The 22,676-nt window shown below is 35.8% G+C and overlaps 1 protein-coding gene across 6 annotated transcripts in view; it reads left to right on the top strand.

Annotated features, from left to right (window-relative positions):
- Positions 1-18,182, top strand: part of PPEF1 (protein phosphatase with EF-hand domain 1) — a 124,776-nt gene extending 106,594 nt beyond the window's left edge. For all 6 annotated transcript variants that reach the window (XM_031445793.2, XM_031445797.2, XM_031445790.2 and 3 more), the window contains 6 exons: positions 3,085-3,270; positions 4,832-4,974; positions 11,567-11,673; positions 15,316-15,479; positions 16,592-16,676; positions 17,576-18,182. In XM_031445793.2, coding sequence (XP_031301653.1) covers positions 3,085-3,270; positions 4,832-4,974; positions 11,567-11,673; positions 15,316-15,479; positions 16,592-16,676; positions 17,576-17,784 — 894 coding nt within the window. In that variant the 3' untranslated portion in view covers positions 17,785-18,182. The remainder of the gene's footprint in view (positions 1-3,084; positions 3,271-4,831; positions 4,975-11,566; positions 11,674-15,315; positions 15,480-16,591; positions 16,677-17,575) is intronic.
- The last annotated feature ends 4,494 nt before the right edge of the window (positions 18,183-22,676 follow it).

Raw genomic sequence — 22,676 nt, 5'->3', positions numbered from 1 at the left:
TATGTTCTAGGGGGAGGAGCTAAATAATGTATATAATTATATTATATATGTAACATTACACATATAATTGTATAGTAATAACAAGTAAATTATATATGTTAAATGAGAAGTTTAATGGAAAAAATTAAAATTAGAACAAGGTTAGGGGAAACTGAGAACTGGAGGTAGGCGACAGAATTGCAATTTTAAATAGGGCAGTCAGCTTCATTGAGAAGGCTCCCGAGAGTGAAATGGCTTCTTTGTAGTCACTTGGCTGATCACTGAATGATACAGCAGAATTTCATCCCAGGTCTGACTCTAATGCCCATGTTCTTTTTCTGAAGGGAAAGATGATTTAAGAGTGATCAGAGGTCTCAAGAAGGAAATGAACTACTCTACTCTCCCCTCATCCAGTGAGGCAATGGGTAGACAAGGAATAGGCATCTAGAGAAATATATGTACTTGGCTGGAAGGTTTGGGCTGAGCACAGCGTTAAAGACGACATGTTCAAAAACTGGAAAGAGGACATACAACTAAAGGAAAATACAAAGAATGGTGAATCTATAGTATTAGTGTCTTAGAATAGAAGCACTTAGATACATCTTTCAGAGCTGTTCTCTCTTCCCCAAAGCATACTTTTGGAAACTGGATTACTTAAAATTATAGACAAGCATGGGACACTTCTTGTGGGATTTATTTTGGATTTAGGAAGTTTAAAGGCTGAGGCACAAGTAGATTTTTGTTGACCAGGTCATATAAAAGCTGTCATTCAGCTTTTATATCAATTTTTGTTTGAAACATTTCAGGAAAGAATGTTGTAAATGATTATTCTTTGATACACTTACCACAAAGGCCCTTGCATTTCAGAGGAAAGGATGTTGTTGAGAGGAAAGAGATTTGTCCCTGCTGAGGATTTTGTTTCACTAACAAATGGCCTTTTATAGAATTTTTTGTTTGTGAGCCTCCGAATTAAACCTATATTGTGGTTACTGTCTGGGTAAACCTAGGTAAGTGAATGAATTCTGGTCAGAGAAAAGAAATGCAGAACTTCTAGCATGGATGATTTTGAAGAAGCTTACTTCTATAAAACTGATACCCCTTATGACTTTGAATCAAAGGAAAATGAATGTTAGCTGTATCTTACTCATTTCATTGAGGAGTCAGCTAAGGCCCCAGTAGGTTAAGTGATTTGTTGAAGGTGACACAGGTGGTACTTGAGCTAAAATAACTATGTGGCCAGTGCTTATTCTAGTTCAACATGGTTCCATCATATGTACATTTAATTTATGTAGATTTCAACTATGTACCTATGGAAAAAGGAGAAAAAAAGTCTAAAGTTTTAGTTTCATATAATTTATCATGTGTTGTACATTATCACATATATAAAATACTGACATATCCATATGACTGTATAGGGTTGAATATACAAAATCATGTACACTGTACTTAAAGAGTAATTTAAAAGGTTTTCCAGGGGTCATTTTGGTTATAAATGACTTGCATCTCATGTAGGAATTTAAAACTTAATCCTCTCCTTATAAAACACATGTCCTTGTGTTCCATGTTTTCTCTCTCATTATACTAAAGGTCAAATCATGTCTCCCAAACATGAGTTCATGCTGTAACATCCAGATATGGCTTAGTTTCAAATGCAAGGGTTGTTTTTGTTATTAGCATCAGCAGAGTAAATGGGTTCCATTGTATTTACTTGTAGGGTAGGGTTGTGCCAACGTTGGAATTCAGCAAGGGAGAGAGGAGAATCCTGATCTCGGTCTTCTGTAGGTAGTTTTAATTCGCACTTCAATCAGTCATCAAAAAAAATCAGTCACCTGCAAGTGTCTGGAATGTGCATGGTGCAGGGTTTCTCCAGTTCTGATCAGGTGCTTAGCATTCCAGGACAGTTCTCTTACCAGTTCTGGTCTCTCCACTGTCTTTCCACTCACTTATTTTTAGCTTCCCTTCAATACCAAACCTATAAATGGGGTACAGTCAGGCTTAGTGGGACAGCCATTTCTGATTTTCTTTTTAAGATCTGATTTGGACCCACTAGAATACCTGCAAAACTTAAAATGCATTTCTTCATGCCCTCCAAAGAAACGTGGAAAATATACTCTTAGAATCATAGTCTATTAGAACTTCGAGATACTTTACAAGTCACCTGCCCCAAACCTCTGATTTTAAAGAGAGACCCAGGGACTTTTCTCAAGGTTGCATATAGCTTTAGCTACAAAGTTAATTTTTCACACTACTGCTGAAGTTCCTATGGAAGATGTTTAAATAAAGAAACATTATATGTAGGTCAGAGCTACAAACAGGGAGCCCCTAATTTTTTATGAAAAAATTCTTAGAAACTTGAGTCTTCAGTCCTGAGCATCTTATAGCCTGCATTTGCCTCTTTCAAGCCCCAAAAGAAATGTTATGCTAATAACATACTTGTGGATTTAAGAGAACATATTGTGGAAACCAGTCAGTGGCTAAACGTGCTGCTGAAACTGAGAATGGAATTCCCCTTATCAAGGGGAGCAAAATATGAAGGAAATGTTGTAGAAATTATTCTCGGATAAACAGTTGTCTATATTTGTGATGAGGAAAAGGCTTCCTCATGCTATGTACTCAAAAGGACAAAAAGCAGGGCCAAAACCACAGCTAGGAGACCTACCTTATCTCTTTGAACATATTAAAGACACCAAATATGTGTTCATTGTAGGGAACTACTTTCTCCTTTGAACATGATGGTAAAGTTCTTTTTAAGAGAAAAGACCTTTGTAGAGTCAGCAATTGTGAAACAGTTGCAATGGAATTTTTTAAGAAAAAAAAAAGCCCAAGGGCTGATTCTTTATGATTACTAAGTATTGCTACATTGGTTATCATCATTGCTACATTGGTTATTGGGGATGAGCAGAAAAGGATTGTGGTGGCTATGTTCATGAAAATTATTCTGGAAAAGATTTGTGGAGGAGATGAGTATGAAACAGTTTTGAAGGAAGAATGAGAAATAGTGAGACTTTGCAATAAGTTTGGTTAATATTTCTGGAAAAAAGTTGGAATCTAGAAAGATAAGCTCTCACGTGTAAGTGGCAACGTAATCTGGTTTGTTGTTCCAAGGTTATCAATATTCTGTGGAGTGATCCCAGAGGCAAAAGAGGCTGTTACCCAAACACAAGTCGAGGAGGGGGCTGCTATTTTGGACCAGATATTACCTCCAAGATTCTTAATAAATACCAGTTGAAGATGCTCGTTAGGTCTCATGAATGTAAACCCGAAGGGTATGAAATCTGCCACGATGGGAAGGTAAGCTAAAAATATTGGTGACATCATCACAGACATCCTTCCCCCAAGCATAGTCTTTCTTCACAGGATGTGTCTGACTTCTCTGCCCATGGGAAGATGTCTTCCCTAGGCCCAAAACAGAACGCCACGCTTGGTAGACAGAAATAGGAGACTGTCGGGTTCACAGAGGTTGTTTGAAGGGGCCTCACTGTCCCTTACCCTAAGAGATATTTGGTTTATTTCCCTGATCTTCCCTAATCCAGAGATAGAAACTCTGACACATAACACTGAGTACACACACAGGAAGGCTTTGTTCTGTACTAATCACAAGGCAAGTCTTTGGGAGTAGGGGTAAGAATGTACTTATTCTCACAGCACACAGAAAGGCAGCAGTGAATCCAGTTTGCTCTCTTTCACCTTTTCACCTTTTGCACCTTCCCTGTGCAGAGCAGAGCCACAAGACACACTTACGTTCTATTCACTGAGTAGGTGATCTGTAGCAAGCCCCTCACTGTGGGCTGTTTTGCTGCGGCCACTAAAATGGAGTGTATTGCTCTTCTTCAGTGATGTCTGAAAGGCCAGAGAGGTGAGGACGGAGGAGCTTGTTTCTGGTCCCAAGTTATCCTAGGAGTGCTCCTCTTTTCTCATAGTGAACAGCAGTAATTAAAAAGGAATACCGGGGGTGGGTAATACCTCAGTGGTAGAGTACAATGCTTAGGATGCACAAGATTCTGGATTCAATCCCTGGTACCTCCATTTGAAAAAATAATAAACAAACAAACAAACCTAATCCCCCCCCCCCCACACACACACACAAAGGAATACCAAATTGCATTGCATTTCTTTCTCTTTCAACACTTTTGCCTTTCTTAGCTGTATTTTAGTCCATTGGAAGCTCATACTAACATTGCGAGATGGTTAAGCAAGTGTTATTTAGGGTTTCTTTGTAATAAGAAAATAGAAAATAGCAGTGACATGCTCATTAGGGCAGGACTGGGCCTACACCAGGCCTACACACTGGGCCTACACACTGACAAGTATCACTCTCCCATCCTCTACCCCAAGACTGGTTCCTTCCCCACAGAGGGGTCATGGTCCCTTATCTAGCCACTATTTCTCTGACATCAAAGCACTGGTTTTGTAGGGCCCCTGGATCCTCTGAATAAGTCAGCTATAAGGAAAAGAAGACAACTATGATACTAGACAAGTTTTATTTTAAATGCTCAAATATCACAAGAAAAGAAAATAAAGGCTTTACCCTCCCCTCTTTGAAAATTAGAATTTATAAAACTGAGCATTAAGGAGAATTCTAAGATATGGAAGTGAAATTGTACACAGGATTGCAAGGCCATGCACTGTGGGGGTGAGTGGCTAGAAATTAATACTCCTGGGGACCCTGATTTAAAAGCCTTGTTTCTCTTGGGATGGAATCACAGGAAATCCTATCAGTCTTGGATAATTTTTATGGATTTTGAACTTTGTTTGATTTTTGCTGTTTAACAATTGAGCTGTTTCTGGCTTTATTGAAGAACCTTTTGAGAACTAACTCTATATGAACCTAACACTCTTTTTCTTTAACTAGGTTATTACTGTATTTTCGGCATCTAATTATTATGAAGAAGGTAGCAATCGAGGAGCTTACATCAGAATGAGTTCTGGTACCACCCCCCGATTTTTCCAGTATCAAATAACTAAGGCAACGTGCTTGAGGCCTCTTTACCAAAGGTGTGTATACTCTAAGGAGAATTCTGAGCTCTGGTACTGGTGACCAAGTAGAAGCGGTCCAGAGTGACTAAGAGTGAAGTCTGGAAGTAGAACCAGAGTGACTGTGAGTGAAGAAAGCTACTTATTGGTTACTCATTGGTATAAACAAAATGGAAATAGTTCCATTCACCAGTTGTGAATGTGCTCATTAAACCAAGAACAGCAATTTTCAATTGATACATCTCTTTAGATGGATAAAGCAGTCAGAATGCACGAACAGGCCCTAACTGAATGTAAGGAAAAGAAAGTCTCTGTACCCACCTCATCCCGTAAGCTCCAGCTTTCTCTGCCCTGAAACAGCCCCGTCTGCTCTTGCCTCTTGGTCTCACCTCTACCTAGAGGTGTATGTGACAAGAGTTGAGTGTGTCTCTCCATGTGATGGCATTCATAGCTTATCTTCCTTTTCTCCCTTTAACATGATCTTTTCAATACTTTTTTTATTATAAAGTGAATATGTTTATTGTTAACAAGTGAGACAAAACAAAGATGTATAAAGAAAATGTTAATGATCTTCTCTCCTGCAACTTCTCAGAGGCAACTGAGATTAATAGCCTGGAGGGGACCCTTCCGCTCTCTTCTTGCTCCTACAAAAATAGACAAGTAATTGCCCAGTCATTGAATTAAAAAAAATGTTGAGCACCTGCTACTGGTGTCTGACACTATTCTAGGCAGTAAACAAAATAGGCAAAAATCTTCTCCTTCATCAAAGCATATCCCAGGGGAGGAGAAAGGCAGTAAACAGCATACACACATTATTTTTTACAAAGATAGAATCACACTGCACCCTCTATTCTGCAACTCTTTTCCTAAAGATTATATCGTGAACACCACTCCAAGTTAGTACGTATAGACCTAACTCATTCTTTTTAGTAGATGCATAATATTCTGTAGTATACATTTGCCATAACAGTTATGGATAACTAAATCTTATTCAATTGATAGCCATCCAGACTGGTTCCAGGGTTTTGTACTTAAAAGCAGTACTGTAACAAACATTCCTCTGTGTGTGTTACATACATATATACATAAGTTTTTAGTGCTTTTTTTACGTAAGATTTCACGATGTGGGTGGTTTTTTTTTTTTACCTGAAATAAATCTTAATAGACTATTACTTGGCTTTGTTTTTTTAAATTTATATATATATCTTTATTGAAGTATAGTCAGTTTACAATATTGTGTCAATTTCTGGTGTACAGCACAATACTTCAGTCATATAGGAACATACATATATTCATTTTCATATTCATTTTCCATAAGTTACTACAAGATATTGAATATAGTTCCCTGTTCTATACAGTATAAGCTTCTTGTTTATCGGATTTTGTGAGAATCCTCCTGTGTTTTGAAACAAGAGACACTCTGCCAGAGTTCAGTAGGTGTTCTGTGCGATTCAGTGGGTTTGTAGATGTAATTCTTGGTGTATTTGTGGGAGAGGGTGAGCTGTGAGTCTGTCTACTCCACCATCTTGGCTCAACCCCCACAATGTGAGATTTACGTGTTTAAAATTTTACTAGATACTCCAAAAGAGTTGTAACAATTAACAATTTGGAAAGCAATGTATCACTTTCTCCATATCCTAATTAGTCTTAGGTATTATTACTCATCTTACTTTTTGCCAAACTGATGGATAAAAATGATAAATTTCATTGTTTTAATTTGCATTTTTTAGACAGCTGAGTTTGCTCATCTTATGTTTTTGGACATTGCATTTTCTCTTCTTTGAATTTCTTGTTTATAATATTCCCCCATTTTATATTGGGTTGTTTGTTATTTTCTGATATTTTTATAGGAATTCTTTGCATATGAGGGATAGAGGATTTTTATGGGCATGTTGCATATGTTTTGTTGGTGTCTTGATTTTGCTTTAGTTTTTTATAATTTTATAATTTCATTATAACTGTTGGATTTTTACCTTTGGTAGAAAAATGTCTTCACACAAATTATAGATATAAAATTTACTTTAACAGCTTTTTTGAGACATAATTTATATATCATAAAGTTTACCAAGTTAAAGAATACAATTCAATGATATTTAATATATTTACAGAGTTGTGTAACCATCACCATAATCTAATTTATGAACATTTGTTTCATCTTAAAAAGAGAACGTGCATCCATTAGCAGTCATTCATTATTATCACCTCCCCCTGTCATAACACTCAACCACTAATCTACTTTGTCTCTATAGATTTGCCTATTCTGGATATGTCATGTAAATGGGATTACACAACATGTGGTCTTTTCTGACTAGCTTCTTTTACTTACCACAGTGCTTTTGAGGTTCATTCATGTCATAACATGTATCAGTACTTCAGTCCTTTTTATGGCTGAGTAAAATTCCATTGTATCAATAGACCTCATTTTCTGTGTCCATTCATCAACTAATAGAAATGTGGGTTGTTTCTACTTTCTGGCTATTAAGAATAATGCTGTTTTGAACATTGACAGACAAGGTTTTGTGTGTACATTTGTTTTCATTTCTCTAAAGTATATACCTGAAAGTGGAATTGCTGGATTATCTGGTAACTTTATGTTTAACATTTTGAGGAGCTTGCAAGCTTTTTTTCCCAAGTGGATGCACAATTTTACATTCCCATTAACAATGTTTGAGGATTCCAATTTCTCCACATCCTTGACAACCCTTGTTATGATCTGTCTTTTTGATTATAGCCAACTTAGTGGATGTAAGCTAGAATCTCTTGGTTTTGGTTTGCATTTCCTTCATGACCAGTGATATTGAGGGTCTTTTCATGTGCTTATTGGACATTTGTATATCTTCTTTGGAGAAATATTTTAAATTGAGTTATTACTCTTTTTATTATTGCATTGTAAAAGTTAATTATTTATCCTATATTCATGTCACTTATTAGATATATGTTTTGCAAATAGTTTCTCCCATTTTGTGGGATATCTTTTTGCTTTCTTAATGGTATTATTTGCAGTTCAAAAGTTTTAAATTTTGATGAAATCCAATATATCTATTTTTGCTTTTCTGCTTGTGGTGTTGTATCTAAAAAATGATTGCCTAACTTAGAGTCATGAGGATTTATTCCTATATTTTCATCTAAGAATTTTATAGATTATTTTTATAGATTATTCTCTTACATTTGGGTATCTGATCCATTTTGAGTTAATTTTTATATATGGTGTGAGGTAGGGGTCTAATTTTATTCTTTTACACGTGTACATATTCAGTTGTCCAGCACCATCAGTCGTAAAGACTGTGCTTCCCCTACTTGACTATCTTGGCACACTTCTCAAAAATCAATTGACCATAAATGTGGGGGCTTATTTCTGGACTTTAAATTGTACTTCCTTGACCTGTATGTCTAATCCTAATGTGAATAACACACTGTCCTGATTACTATAGCTTTTTGGTAAGTTTTGAAATGGGAAAATGTGAGTTGAACTTGGTTCTTTTTTAAGATTATTTTCCATGTGAATTTTAGAATCAGCTTGTCAACTTCTCCAAAAAATGCTAGCTGGGATTTTGATAGGTATTATTTTGAATCTGTAGATCAATTTGGGGCTATTTCCATCTTAGCAGTATTACATTTTCCAATCTATATTATTGTTTTTATTTTGATCTTCGTTAATTTCCTTGAAAAATATTTTGTGTTTTCAAGGTGCAAGTCTTGGACTTCTTTTGTTAAATTCACTTGTAAATATTTTATTCCTTTTTGGTGAGTAGTAAGTAGAATTGTTTTCTTAATTACATTTTTGGATTTTTCATTTCTAGTGTATAGAAATACAGTTGATTTTTGTATGTTGTGCAGTCTTAATGAACTTCTTTATTAGTTCTAATAGTTTTTTAAAATTTATTATTTAATTGAAGTATAGTTGTTATACAGAGTTCTAATAGTTTTTAGTGGATTCCATGGGATTTTCTATGTACAAGATTATATTATCTGTGAATAGGGATAGTTTTACTTCTTCCTTTCTAATCTGGATACCTTTTACTTCCTTTTCTTGCTTAACTGCTTGGCTAGAACCTCCAGACCAATATTGAATAGAAGTGCCGAGAGCAGATTTCCTTGTCTTGTTTCTGATCTCAAAAGAGACATATTCATTCTTTCACCATTAAGTTTATTAGTTATGTGTTTTTTGTAGATGCTCCTTATCAGGTTGAGAAAGTTCCCTTCCATGCCTAGTTTTTTGACTGTTTTTATCATAAAGAGTGTTGGAATTTGTCAAATACTTTTTCTGAATATTTTGAAATGATCATGTGGATTTTGTCCTTGATTAATTTCAGATATTAAACCTTGCATTCCTGGGGTAAATCCCGCTTCACTTGTTAATGATGTATAACTCTTTTTATATGTTGCCGGATGTAGTTTGCTAGTATTTTGTTGAGGATTTTCCACCTATATTCATAAGAGTTATTGGCTGTAGTTTTCTTGTGATCTTTGTCTGGTTTTGGTATCATGGTGTAGTACTAACTTTATATAAAAAGATGGGTAGTATTCTTACCTTTTCTATTTTTTGGAAGAGTTTGTGAATGATTGGTGTCAGTTCTTCTTTAAATGTTTGGTAGAATTCACCAGTGAAGCCATCTGGTCCTGAGCTTTTCTTTGTGAGAAGTTGTTTGATTAATTATTCAATCTTTTTCCTTGTTCCAGCTATGTTCAGTTTTCTACTTCTCCTTAGCTAATTTTGGCCATTTGTATCTTTATAGGAATTTGCCGTTTCATCTAGGTTATCTAATTTTTTGGCATACAATTGTTCATAGTGTTCCCTTATAATCCCTTTTATTTCTGTAAGGTCAGATGTGATGACCCCTCTTTTGTTTTTGATTTTCTAGAATCACTTTATTTTAGAAATTTGGATCTTTTTTTTTTTTTTTTGGCCAGTCTAGCTAAGTTTGTCAATTTTATTGATCTTTTCAAAGAACCAATTAAATTTTTTTCTATTTTTTTAATTTCTCTATTTCATTTATTTCTCCTCTGTTCTTTATTACTTCCACCTTTGTGTTTGCTTTAGGTTTTAGTTTACTCTTTTCTTTCTAGTTTTTGAAGATAGATAATATGTTTATGATTTGATATCTTTCTTCTTTTTTAATATAGGCATTTATAGCTAAAAATTTTCCTCTAAGCATTGCTTTAATTGTATTTCATATGTTTTGCCATGTTGTATTTACATTTTCATTCGTTTTAAAGTATTTTGTATTTCTATTGTGATTTTTTTCTTTGACCCATTGATTATTTAGGATTGTGTTGTTTAATTTCCTCATATTTGTGATTTTCCTAATTTCTTTGTTATTAATCTCCAGGTTTTTTTTTTTTTGTAGTCAGAAAAGATACTTTGTATGGTTTTAATCATTTTACATCTGTTGAGACTTATGTTATAGCCTAACATAGGGTCTATTGTGGAGAATATTCCATATGTGCTTTAGAAGAATATATATTCTGCTGGTGTTAAGTGGAGTGTTTTATACAAATCTGTTAGGTCTAGTTGGTTCATAATGCTATTCAAGTCTTTTATATCCGTTTTGATTTTCTGCCCAGTTGTTCTATCCATGATTGAACGTAAAGCATTGAAGCCCCCAATCATTATTGTTTAGTTGTCTATTTCCCCCCCTCACTTCTTTCCATTTTTGCTTCATGTAGTTTTGGGCTCTGTCAGTAGGTTCATATATGTTTTATAATTGTTTTATCTTCTTGACTTGGTTCTTTTATCACTACAAAATATTCCTATTTATCTCTAATAACAGCTTTTGTTTTAAAGTATATTTTGTCTGCTATTAGTATGGCCACTCTCTTATGGTTGCTGTTTGCATGTTATACCTTTTCCTTTCAAACTCTTTGTATCTTTGAAGTTAAAGTGTATCTCTTATAGACAACATATAGTTGGGTCTTATGTTTTTAATCCAGTCTCAAAATCTCTGCTTTTTTATTCATTTAATCCATTCACATTTGATGTTATTATTGATGTGGTTGGATTTACATCCGCCATTTTGCTTTTTTGGGATGTATGTGACTCATGACTACTTTATTCCTCTGTTCTTCCTTTATTTTGAATTTATTTTTGTTAGTAGTCTGAGGTAGAAGTTTAGCATCCAGACATTTAGTTAATTATGCTAGCACTATTTTTCAAAATTGTCCTTTTCTACTGAATTTTAATACCTCCTTTGTCATATGTATTATTCCCAGATATAGTTCACTAAATTTATGAAATTTCTATTATATTCTACTCATGTATGTATCTGTCTTCTCTTGTGTCAATATCTGCTGTTTGTTTAAGTAACTTTAAGGTAATTTTCAATATCTGCTATAGAAAGTCCCTTTTTATTTTCCTTTTTATCTTGGATATTCTCAGACACTAATTGTTCACATGAATCTTTGAAATCATAAAGAAAAGACCAGTGGTAATCCTTTTAAAATTTCACAAAACATGCACATGCATACATATAAACACATTCACCACCTGGAAATATGTGTGAAGTTAGGCAATTCCTTTAATGTAGATACTGGTAAGTGGCAAAAAGCATATTAAAATGAAACAGAACAGTATGGTTTATATAACTTTCACCTAATCATTGTTTTCTTAACATAGGGTGAATGCTATTGAAAGTAGTGCCATCAGGATGTTAAAAGAGAGAATGATTTCACGAAAAACTGACCTCATTCGTGCTTTCCAACTTCAAGACCGCAATAAATCAGGTAAAAAAAAAATTATATAATGCTTACCATTTCTTAACATACCTGGTTACGTACCGATTAGTTTATTTTCTTTGCTTCCTTAAGATTTCAGTTTTCTACTTTTACCAGCAAAGAATGATAGAGATAAAAGTAAAATATAATCCATTATATGCTTGGAATAAAGCATATTCCTCCTTTTCAGTAAGCTTATTTCAACTTAAAATAAACAACAACAACCCTAAATTAGACTTCTATTCTGGTAGTATGTCAGACTAGACACCTTGGAAGGCCCTCCTGTTAAGAAACAGCTACGTTCTAGAGGATACAGAATTTTAATGAATTTACCAGCCTGTCGGTAAGAGAACTCTCTAGGCTGCATTTCCTCTCCCCATTAAAAGATTTTTGAAACCACATGTGGGATCACGGAGCAGCAAGCAAGCACAAAAGGCTAGATTGTCCTGGGGGCTAATGCTAATATTGGTGTAGCAATTATCCTGAGACTAAACCATATGATAGCAGAAGGATGGATAAGCTGACTTTGAGACTTCCAACATTAAGCCTAGACCCTCGAAGTGGCTAAAGTATTCCTAGGTCTGAAGTACCCGTGACTCCTGGCAAGAAAATGCAAATACATCTTCATGGAAATCATCCCTAATTTTGGCCACTAGTATATCCAGAGATTAAGATCAGCTAACATGAGCTTACAACCAAAGATCACCAAACAAACAAGGAGACAGGCTACCATGAGTGAGAGTCAGCAGAAACAAGAAGAAACAGATTTAGTTTCTCAAGGACATCAGATATTGGAATTATCAAATACAAAATTTTAAAATTACTAAGAAAATGTTTAAAGAAATGAGGATGAAATCATAAACATGCATTTGAAAAATGGTTTAAAGAAGAACCATTTTTATTTTATATAGATATACAATGACTTGTTAAAAAACATAATGAGTGGGTTAAACAGAAGATTAGACACTGCTTAAAAAAGAATTAGAAAGATTAAGAGTTATGGGCAGTAAAATTAGGAACTTTAACATATTTCTAATCAGGGTCCCAGGAGGAGAGAATGTAAGAGAGCATATATTTGACATGATAATGGCTGAGACTTTTTCAGAACTGATGAAAGGCTCAAATTCACAGATAAGGAGGAATAGTGATTCTCAAAAGGATAAATAAAATTAAATTCACACCCACACACACACTTGTGAAACTGCAGAGCACCAACAGCAAAGAGAAAATCTTAAACGCAAGCAGAGGAAACACACATTGCTACAGAGACAACAATTACAGTGACATCAAGCTTCTCAACAGTTGCAACAGAAGCCAGTAGACAGTGGAATCATAGACACAGATGGTCCCCAATTTATGATGGTTCGACTTAACGATTTTTTACTTTAAAATGGTGTGAAAGCCATAGGGATTGAGTAGAAATCATACTTCGAATTTTGAATTTTGATCTTTTCCTAGACTAGCAGTATGTGGTGTGATGCTCTCTCATGATGCTGGGCAGTAGCAGTGAGCATAGCTCCCAGTCAGTCGCAAGATGATGAGGGTAAACAACCAATATACTTATAACCATTATGTACCCATACAACCATTCTGTCTTTTACTTTCAGTACAGTATTCAATAAACTACATGAGATAGTCAACACTTTACTATAAAACAGGCTTTGTGTTAGATGATTTTGCCCAACTCTAGGCTAATGTAAGTGTTCTGAGCACATTTAAGTTAGGCTAGGCTAAGCTAGGCTATTCGATAGGTTAGGTGTATTAAATGCAGTTTTTACTTATGATATCTTCAACTTATGGTAGGTTTATTGGAATGTAACCCCATTTTAAGTCAAGGAAGATCTGTGTAAAACACTGAAAATAAAATTTAGAAAAAGATACAACGTGAAAATACTAACAAAGTGGGAACAGCTCTATTAACATCAGTCAAAGTAGACTTCAAGGAGATATATACATTACTAGAAATATAAAGGGACCACTTTTTAATGATAAAATTGTGTTTAATGAATAAATGTGTATGCACCTATTAATGTAGCTTTCTTCAAAAATGTGTAAAACAAAAATGGACTGAACAAATAGAAGTAGAAAAATCTACCATCGTAGTGGGAGATTTTAATATTCCTCTCTCAGGAACTGAAAGAATAAACAAACAAAAAGATTAGCACACTTTCCTTAAAAGACATATATAGAACTCTGCATCCAATATTGCACAATAAACATTCTTGTCAAGCACAAATGGAATATTTACAAAAATTGACCATTAACTGGAACATAAAGCAAATCTCAACAAATTTTGTATTGGAAACATACAGAATAAATTCTCTGACATATTGAATTGAGCTAAAATTCAATAACATAAGGTAGCTAGAAAATCCCCTTGGCCTTGGAAATGGGAAATACACTTATAAATAACTGTTGGATCAAAGAAGAAATTATAGTGCTGAAACTGAATAATGAAAGTGCATATCATAAGCATATCAAAGCTTATGGGATGCAAATTAGAGAGGCATTTATAACCTTATATGTATATATTTTAAAAGGTGAAACTATGGTCAACAAAGTAAAAAAAAAAAGTGGTTCTTTGAAGAAACTGTTGATAAAACCCTCATGAGGAGTGAAAGAGAGACCAAATAACTAACACCAGATTGAAAGGGGGGACATTACTACAGACTTTACAAATATTGAAAAGATCATAAGATGTATTATGGAAACTCTTTTGCTAATGAAAGGAAACTTTAGATTAAATGGACAGATTCCTAAACTATATATGTACACACACGCACACTTATCAAAATTGACACAAAAAGTAATAGAAAATCTGAACAATCCTATAACTATTGAAGAAACTGGATCTGAAATTTTGAAACTTTCCCCAAAGAAAGCTCTGAGCTCAGATAACTTCCAACATACGTTTAAGAAAGAAATGAAACCAGTGTCACACCAACTCCTAGAAATAGAGGGAACACTTTCAGGATGATTTTAGGAGGTCAGTGTAATCCTGATACCAAAACCTAACAAGACCATTATGGAAAAGGAAAATTAAAGGATGGTATCACTTATACATTTAGATGAAAAAAATCCTAGATGAAGTAATAGTATGAGGTTAATGTATCACAACAGGGTTTAGTTTATTCTAGGAACACTAGGAATTGTAGGTTGTTTTAGCATTTGAAAATCAATCAGTGTAATTCACCACTTAACAAAGCTTAAAGAAATTGAGTCTTTCATCTGTTCTGGGAAAAGTATTTATATTTTTAAAAACTACATGTAATATTAGGTGATTAAAGGATATTACTTGGGATGAGAGGTGAGACAATATGCCAAAATGTTAAAAATAAAAGTGATCTTTTATCCTTTATATCCTTTTGTGTTTTCAAATCTTATATTATAAATATACCTTACTTTGTTAATCAGAAAAAAGAAAAAAAAATCTATCACACCCAAAGTCTGATTGCTTACATATAACAGTAAGGGAAAGATCTGTGGAACCCCAAAGACTTTCTTTGGTCATTCCTCCCTCAGAGCCATGGGGCCTGGCAGGACAGATCTTAAACAGGAGCAGAGGCACCCAGGCTATCCACTTGTTCAATCAAGAAGATTGCATTTCTTTATTAGATTATCAACCAGTTATATGGGCTTTGTTGTTGTTAGGAAAACTTTCTATGGGCCAGTGGGCTTTTTCCATGGAGAACGTTTTGGGGCTGAACTTACCATGGAGATCTCTGAGTTCGCATCTGGTTGCTACAGACAAAGATGGAAATACTGACTACATGTCCAGCTTCCAGGATATCCACATTCAAAAACCTGTGAAAGAGGCAAGTGAAACACAGCCCTGGCTAAAACCTGGCTGGAGCAAAACACCCTTTGGACGACTTATAAGAGTTACTTAGTCCTTGAAAAGCTGGGAGTGGAATCATCTAATGGAGGGGTGTGGCAGTCTTGGGAAAGGCCTAAGGGGGATTCCCCCAGGTCCATTGTGGCCTGTTGAGGAAATTTGTGCATTCTAAGGAAAGGCAAAAATGAAAAGGGAAGAAAAACCTTCTGCAAGCAAATCCATGTCACCTATGTGATTGTTAAGTGCTGTCCTGCAGAAGGCCAGATGTAACATCTATTCTTTCATATAATATACCATTTTAAAATACTCAACATATTTCTATTGACTGTCAGTAAATAAAGACTTACTGACATGACATCTTATACCTTAAGGAATTTTAAAATTTAGAATCCCTTATTAAAATGGGAATACTCCAGGGAGAGTTGTCAGACTCCCCAGAACTTATTAGTTAACAACTCCTCAGCAGTTAGTTATAATAGTGGGCTGAAAGTGAGCTGATGGGAACTAGGTCTGGGGTGATTGTTTGCAGGGGAGCTGGGAAGTTAAGAAAGGAAGTAAAAGTGCCGGTAGGAGACTAAAATAGCCACAGGAAGGAGGCTTTTGGCTTCACTTGAGAGACAGTTTACTGTGGTGACTAAGCTCGTAAACCTTGGCTTCAGGCCAAGAATCAAATCCCACTTACCAGCTATGTGGACCTTGGAAAATTTACTTTATGCCTCTATTTTCCAATCTGTAAAATGGGCATAATAATAGTTCTGTTCCTTGGGCTGTTGTGGAGGACTGTATGAAATAATCCACAGAAAGCTCTCAGTGCAGAGCCTGGCACACAGGTGTTCTCAGTAAATATTTGCTATTATTATTTACTGCTTCCAGAATCGCTTTGGCCCTGTCCCCTGAAGAACAGAGACTACAAACTCTTCAGAACACAAGAGCATGGTCTTTTATCTGATTTAAGAGAGTCGGGCCTCCAAAGAAGGCCTGCCTTTTCAAATTTCTGTTTAAATCACATAATTTCAATTGGTTACCACATTGTGTGCTTGTTACTTTTACTAAAATTGATCTGTGTGTGTTTTAACACTTTCTTTATTTTAGGTTCAGTCTACTTTAATTGAAACAGTGTACAGATACCGATCTGACCTGCAAATCATCTTTAATGTCATTGACTCTGATCACTCAGGTAAATTCACTTTGATTGGTTCAATAGCAGTAGAAAGCAAAGGCTAGTCTGTTTCTCTGAAACCAGAACTCTGTTTTCATCCATTGCATTCTTCATCCAAACTTGATTTAACACGAGGTGGAGTGGGGATAAACTCATGTTTAATATTACTGTTTTTTTAAGTTTGTCCACAAACTCTGTATTCAGTTCTGTATGGTATAGGCTTAAGTATCCATTAGCCAGACAAGATTAGCTCCTTTTATAAATCACCCACACAGATGAAAAGATAATTCACTGTCCATTTCAAAATTGTTATTCCTACAAATACAAATCATCCCTAGAGTTCTGATTCTGTTTTGGGGACTGAGGACTATGAAAACTAATTTTCTGCTTAGCTTTGATGCACAATTATTTTCAAACGTAAAAATAACATTAAATAATCCCCAACTGCAGAGACCGTTGAACACCAAAAAAATCAATAATCAAAACACAGAAGTAAATTATTGCCTGTAACAAAATGGCAAAGCCATTGTTTGCAAACCTCTTACTGAGTCCCAGGGTTTATTCTCCCTCTGCTTTGATGTAGCTCTCCTCTCTGCCTTCCTTCCATGTCCTTCTCCCTTAGATTTTAGATCTTGTAATTTCTACACTATATATAGTCCCACAGTCTGCCATCTCCCCCGATTCCTTCCCTGTTTACTCATTCCAGCCTTAGAATAATTTTAGGATCACTTGGTAGTTGAAAGTGACATACTGTTTCTTATTTTTACAATCTTACTTTTCCATTTCCTTCCATGTCTTGACGATCAGGCATGTGAGTGAGCTTCTAATTGGGACTATTCAATCAGCATGGCTTCCCCACCCCTCCCTAAGGTGGGCCTTAAAATGAACACTCACAGCCTTCTCCTATATTCTTTTAGGCCTGATCTCCATGGAAGAATTTCGTAGCATGTGGAAACTTTTCAAAAGTCACTACAGTGTTCGTATTGATGATTCCCAATTTGATGAGCTCGCCGAAAGGATGGACTCAAACAAAGATGGAAGCATTGACTTCAATGAATTTTTAAAGGCTTTCTATGTAGTGCATAAATTTGATAAGTTGAGCAAATCAGATACCAAGCTTGCTTAACAAGAATTAGGGCTTGCTCCTTGTAAACAATTAGGCCCAAATCACTGACATAATCTTTGCTACGACCCTTAAAATTCATAGTAAGTAGTAGACAAAGTAGATCCCAATGCATGACACAAGCAGATGTATAGTGTGGGTATTGAAAGTCCCCAGTAAGCTGTTATGGGTAAGACTAGGTTAAATATCAGCTGGTAGGATTTGACTCCAGTGGTGGGACCCATACTCAGATAGAAACTAGGTTTACCGTAGCATTGGTCTCTTGGATGCCACCTAGAAGTTTGGAAACATATTGAAAGGAACCCACAGAGCACCAGAGGAAAGTGCAACATCTGTGAGGGGCTGAGGGATGGGAGGAGGAATACCAAACTGTTAATGGAATAAAATATTTCCATCCTTAAGCTGTAATCTTCCTTGGAGATAGAATAAACCAGTGATTCTCAATTGGGGGGGAACCAACCTTCAGAGATGGGCACCATATCAGAATCCTGGGGCCAGCTGTGGGAATGTATTGTTACAAAAAGCATATTTTTTTCTTATCTGTTGGAGATAGAAAGTAGATACATTCAGATTGAGCCCTACAATTAATATGGTCTGCTACCTTCATTGGTAAGATGGGGCCTTGGTTATGCATCCATTGTGCAATTTATTCTGCTATTCTGACTGCATATCAAACATATTAAGAGATTTCTGTTTCAAGGTGAGTATAGGTGTCATTTTTTCCCTAAGCTTGAGAACTTCAAGATCTATCAAGATGCCAGGTTAGATATTCTGCAACCTTGCCTGCTACACACTCCAGAAATAATGGATCAAACGTAACAAACAGCTTTTTAAAAATGCATAGCTGAGCTGGTAAGTAAGTAAAAGAAACCCCTGCCGCAGGAAAAAAGAGCATAATTAAAACCATAACAATGTTAACTTTGGACAGGTTAGACTTTAAGGCAAAGAACAATATCATTAGGAATAGAAAGGTCATTACTGAATGCTGAAAGGAATGATTCACTAGGAAGATATAGTAGTTATAAACTTACATGCATCTCTTAACTTAGAGCTTTAAAGTTGATAATGCAGAAATTGACAACTACTAGAAGAATTGATACAGGGAGATTTTTAATATACCTCTGTCAGTAATCATGTAAATTAAAAATTCGTGTATAGAAGATTGGACAACCCAATTAATCCACCTGATCATGTATCTATATGTAATACTCTGCAATCAGTTTTAGAGAGTACACATTATTTTCAAGCACATATGGAACATTTATAAAAATTGATCATGTTTTAGACCATAAAACATTTCAAATAGCAAGCAATCAGTATCGAAGATACTACATTCTCTGTTCGTGATGCATAATTTTCCTAGGGAAAAATATAATTTACTAAAGCTAATTTGACAATGAAAGGAGGGTCTGAAGAGACACATAACCATTAAAGAATGTGTCGGTTTGGCTAGGCTGAACTACATTTCTCAGAATTCCCTTTCTTGTATGTTTCTGGTTAAGGTGGGCCACAGTGGAGATTCGTGAGAGATTTGGAAGGCAAAGAGAAGCAGCAACCATTGTGTAGCTCCCACACGCTGTGTGGGTGAACTGCTGATTCACCTTGGTGTGAAGCGGCAGCTAGGCCTGCAATTGCTCCACGTTCCCCTGGCTTCCTGGGCCAGGTGTGTGTGTTTAGTGCCATGATGTGATTCCCGGGCCAGGCGTGTGTATTTAGCGCCATGATGGAGGACCCTGGCGTCTGCAGATTTGACCTCACCGCCAAGGCCAGAGCCGATAAGAATGGACTCAGGCTTTAGTCTCTTCTCATGGGGTGCCAGCTTGTGCTTGTGGGTGTGAGCCTGCTCCTGATCTTCCCTGACTGCCTGCTCTGTGGACTCCGAGCTCCAGAATCAGGTATGGTGTCGGCAGCCTTACAGAGCCGGCTTAAAACCAGCTCCCTCATTTGCATAAACCACTTCTACTGTTTTTTTGTGTGTACACACACACATATGTATCTCCTACTGGTTTGGCCTCTAGTTGAACCCTAACTGATACAGAATTTGGTACTGAGAGTGGTTCCAGAAGAACAGAATCTTAAAAATGAGGGCTGTGAATGTGTACAGCCTGACACGCAGAGCTTCTGCCCTGTTTATCTCACCTGAAAATCCACTGATAATCCCGGAATAGTGGTTTTAAGAAATGTCCAATTTCTGGCAGTACTGGATGTGTCTTTTTGTTGCTTCCTGAATATCATTTGGTTATTTATCCTCCCGCATCATTCTGCAGCTCTCGTTTTCTCCCTCGGGCTTCTAATCTATGAAATGAATTATATCCTTTGTTGGGAATTTTAAAAATGTAGTTTGATTTTACTACAGATTGTCATTTAATGTTGTAAAATTTATGCCTGACACATGAACTGTGCTTAACCACACTTCAATTTTACTAAGTATGTGTGTATATATATATAGAGAGAGAGTTGTGAAATATCTTGTTTTTAATTTATATTCTTTATTACAAATGAGATTGAGCATCTTTTCATTAGTTTGTGGGTCTATTTTCTTCTAAGAAAATGTTTGTTGTTATCCTTAGCTCATTTTCCTAATAGCTATTTATCTTACTGATTTCTAGGAATTTAAAACCCTTCTTGGTACTAATACTCTGTTCTTTATTTGGGAAGCAGATACGTTATCTCAGTTTGTGACTTGATTTTTCACTTTCTTTTGACATATATTTTCAAGCAGAAGTTTTAAATTTCAATTTATCCAGTTTGTCAGTTTTTTCCTTTATAATTTGTACTTTTTGCATCTTGTCTAAGAACAAAAGTATCCTTTCTAACTCTGGAAATATCATAAAGATACAGTTGCTCCTTATTATTTGCAGATTCCATATTAGCAAACTCACCTACTCGCTAAAATTTACTTGTAACCCAGGATGAGTATTTATGGTGCTTATTAATTATGTGCAAAGTAGTGCATATCTTGAGTTGCACGCGTTCCCAGCTGAGGTGGGACAGGGCAACGTTCTTCTTGTATCAGCTCTCATACTGTAAACAAGTGATCTTCTTGAGGTGTATTTAGTGCCATGTTTTTTGCATTTTTGTGCTTTCTGTTGGTGATCTTGCTGTTCGGAATAGCCTCAAATGTGGTGCTTAAGTGCTTTCAGGTGTTCCTAAGTGCACGAAGGCCGTGAGGTGCTTTAAGAAGAAAAAGTACGTGTATTAGATAAGCTTTGCTTAGGCCTGGGTTACAGTGCTGCTAGCTGTGGGTTCAGTGTTAATGAATCAATGGTATATATTAAATGAGGTGTCTTTAAAGAGAAATACACATAAAACAACGTTATGTTATTGACTGGCTGACGGAAATGTTGTGACCATAGGCTCGCAAGGACCCAAACCCTGTATTTCCCTGAGGAGCGATGCTTCCGTATGCACTAATTCAGTGGTTGTAGTGATTATATAGAATGTAAGTACCACAAATAATGAGAATCGACTATATTCTCCAAAAGTTTTTAAAATTTGGCTTTTCAAGAGCATTTAGCTCTTTCATCCCCTGGAAATTATTTTGGGGTATGATGTGGAAGCACCACTTATTCCTTCATTATTTCCCACTAATATGGAATGCCACCTCTGTCATACAGTAAACTCTGTTTCTAGGCTCTCTGTTATGCTCCATCGGTCCACCCTCTCACAAATACCTCATGTATTAAATACCATAGCTTACAGTGGTCTGATATCTGGTGTTATGAGTCCCTAACCTCCCCCACCTTTATTCTTCTTCAAAATCCCTCTGGTTCTTTAGTCCATTGCACACATTTTAGGATCAGCTTGTTGATTCTGTGAAACCCCTTGTTGGATTTGGATAGGGACTACATTAAATTTATAGATTAATCTGGAAAGAATTGGCGTCTTTCCTATATTTAATCCTCCTATGCATTAGCATGGTGTGTTTTTTCCAATTACTTTAGTCTTTAATGATCTTTAATGAAGAATTTCTCAGTATCATTATTGTAATCTTTTTAAAAGATTTATTGCAAGATACATTATGAGGTTTTTGTTCTTTTTTTTTTCAGTTCTGTTCTTTTTTTTTATATAGGGTTTAGTTCTATTAGGATTTGATTGCTTCCTTTCTAGTCTTCAGTCATTTTATGTGTATTTTTTTTATAATCTCTTTCTGATTATCTCTCTGTATTTGGACTTCATGGGGGTATGATTGTATGTTTGTTGTATGTGAAGACTTGAACAAGTTGGATTGTTCACTCATGGCTTTGCCATTTTTTATTGTGAACTTATTATTCGCAAGGCTTGTATTTTTTTCTGTGAAAACCCCATGGTATTTGGGATGTGGGAGCATCTCTTCAGAGAAGTTTTTTGTTTGCTTCTGCTTTGTGTCTCAGGAGTATTACTGTTTGAGGAATAATTCTTCCATTACTTTTTAGTCTGGAATTCTGAACTATGTGGGTAGAGTAAAAGTAATGCGAATTGTGGTCTTGTGGTTTTGAATTCTCAGAGAGCTTTTCTATTTTTCTCACCCAAAGCCTGTGTCCTGTGGTCTCTCTTGTTTTTAAATCATTTCATAAATAGAATAGACCTTTGCGGGTTTTGGCTTTATACAAAGTTCTCAGTTCCAATTCCCTACCTTCCAAAGCTTAGTTTGCTACCCCTGTGTGGGAATTAACACCAAACCCCTATGTTCTGGAGACAAATACCCCCCATTAGCTCAAGCACTCACCCCTCTCCTTTTTCACTTCCCTCTTTTGTTTCTGGCACCTGGGGATTTGCTTTTATTATTGTGAGCCTAGCTGTACATTTAAGTGTAATTATGTTACATGTTACCCAGTACTTCTAGGTGATGATAAATAGAAGACTTTTCAGGTTGTCTGAGTCGTCCATATTGCTAGAAGCTGATAAATAGAATT

Source organism: Camelus dromedarius, chromosome X (genome assembly GCF_036321535.1).
Source record: "Camelus dromedarius isolate mCamDro1 chromosome X, mCamDro1.pat, whole genome shotgun sequence".
Lineage (NCBI taxonomy): Eukaryota > Metazoa > Chordata > Mammalia > Artiodactyla > Camelidae > Camelus > Camelus dromedarius.
This window is presented reverse-complemented; position numbering and strand designations above follow the sequence as displayed.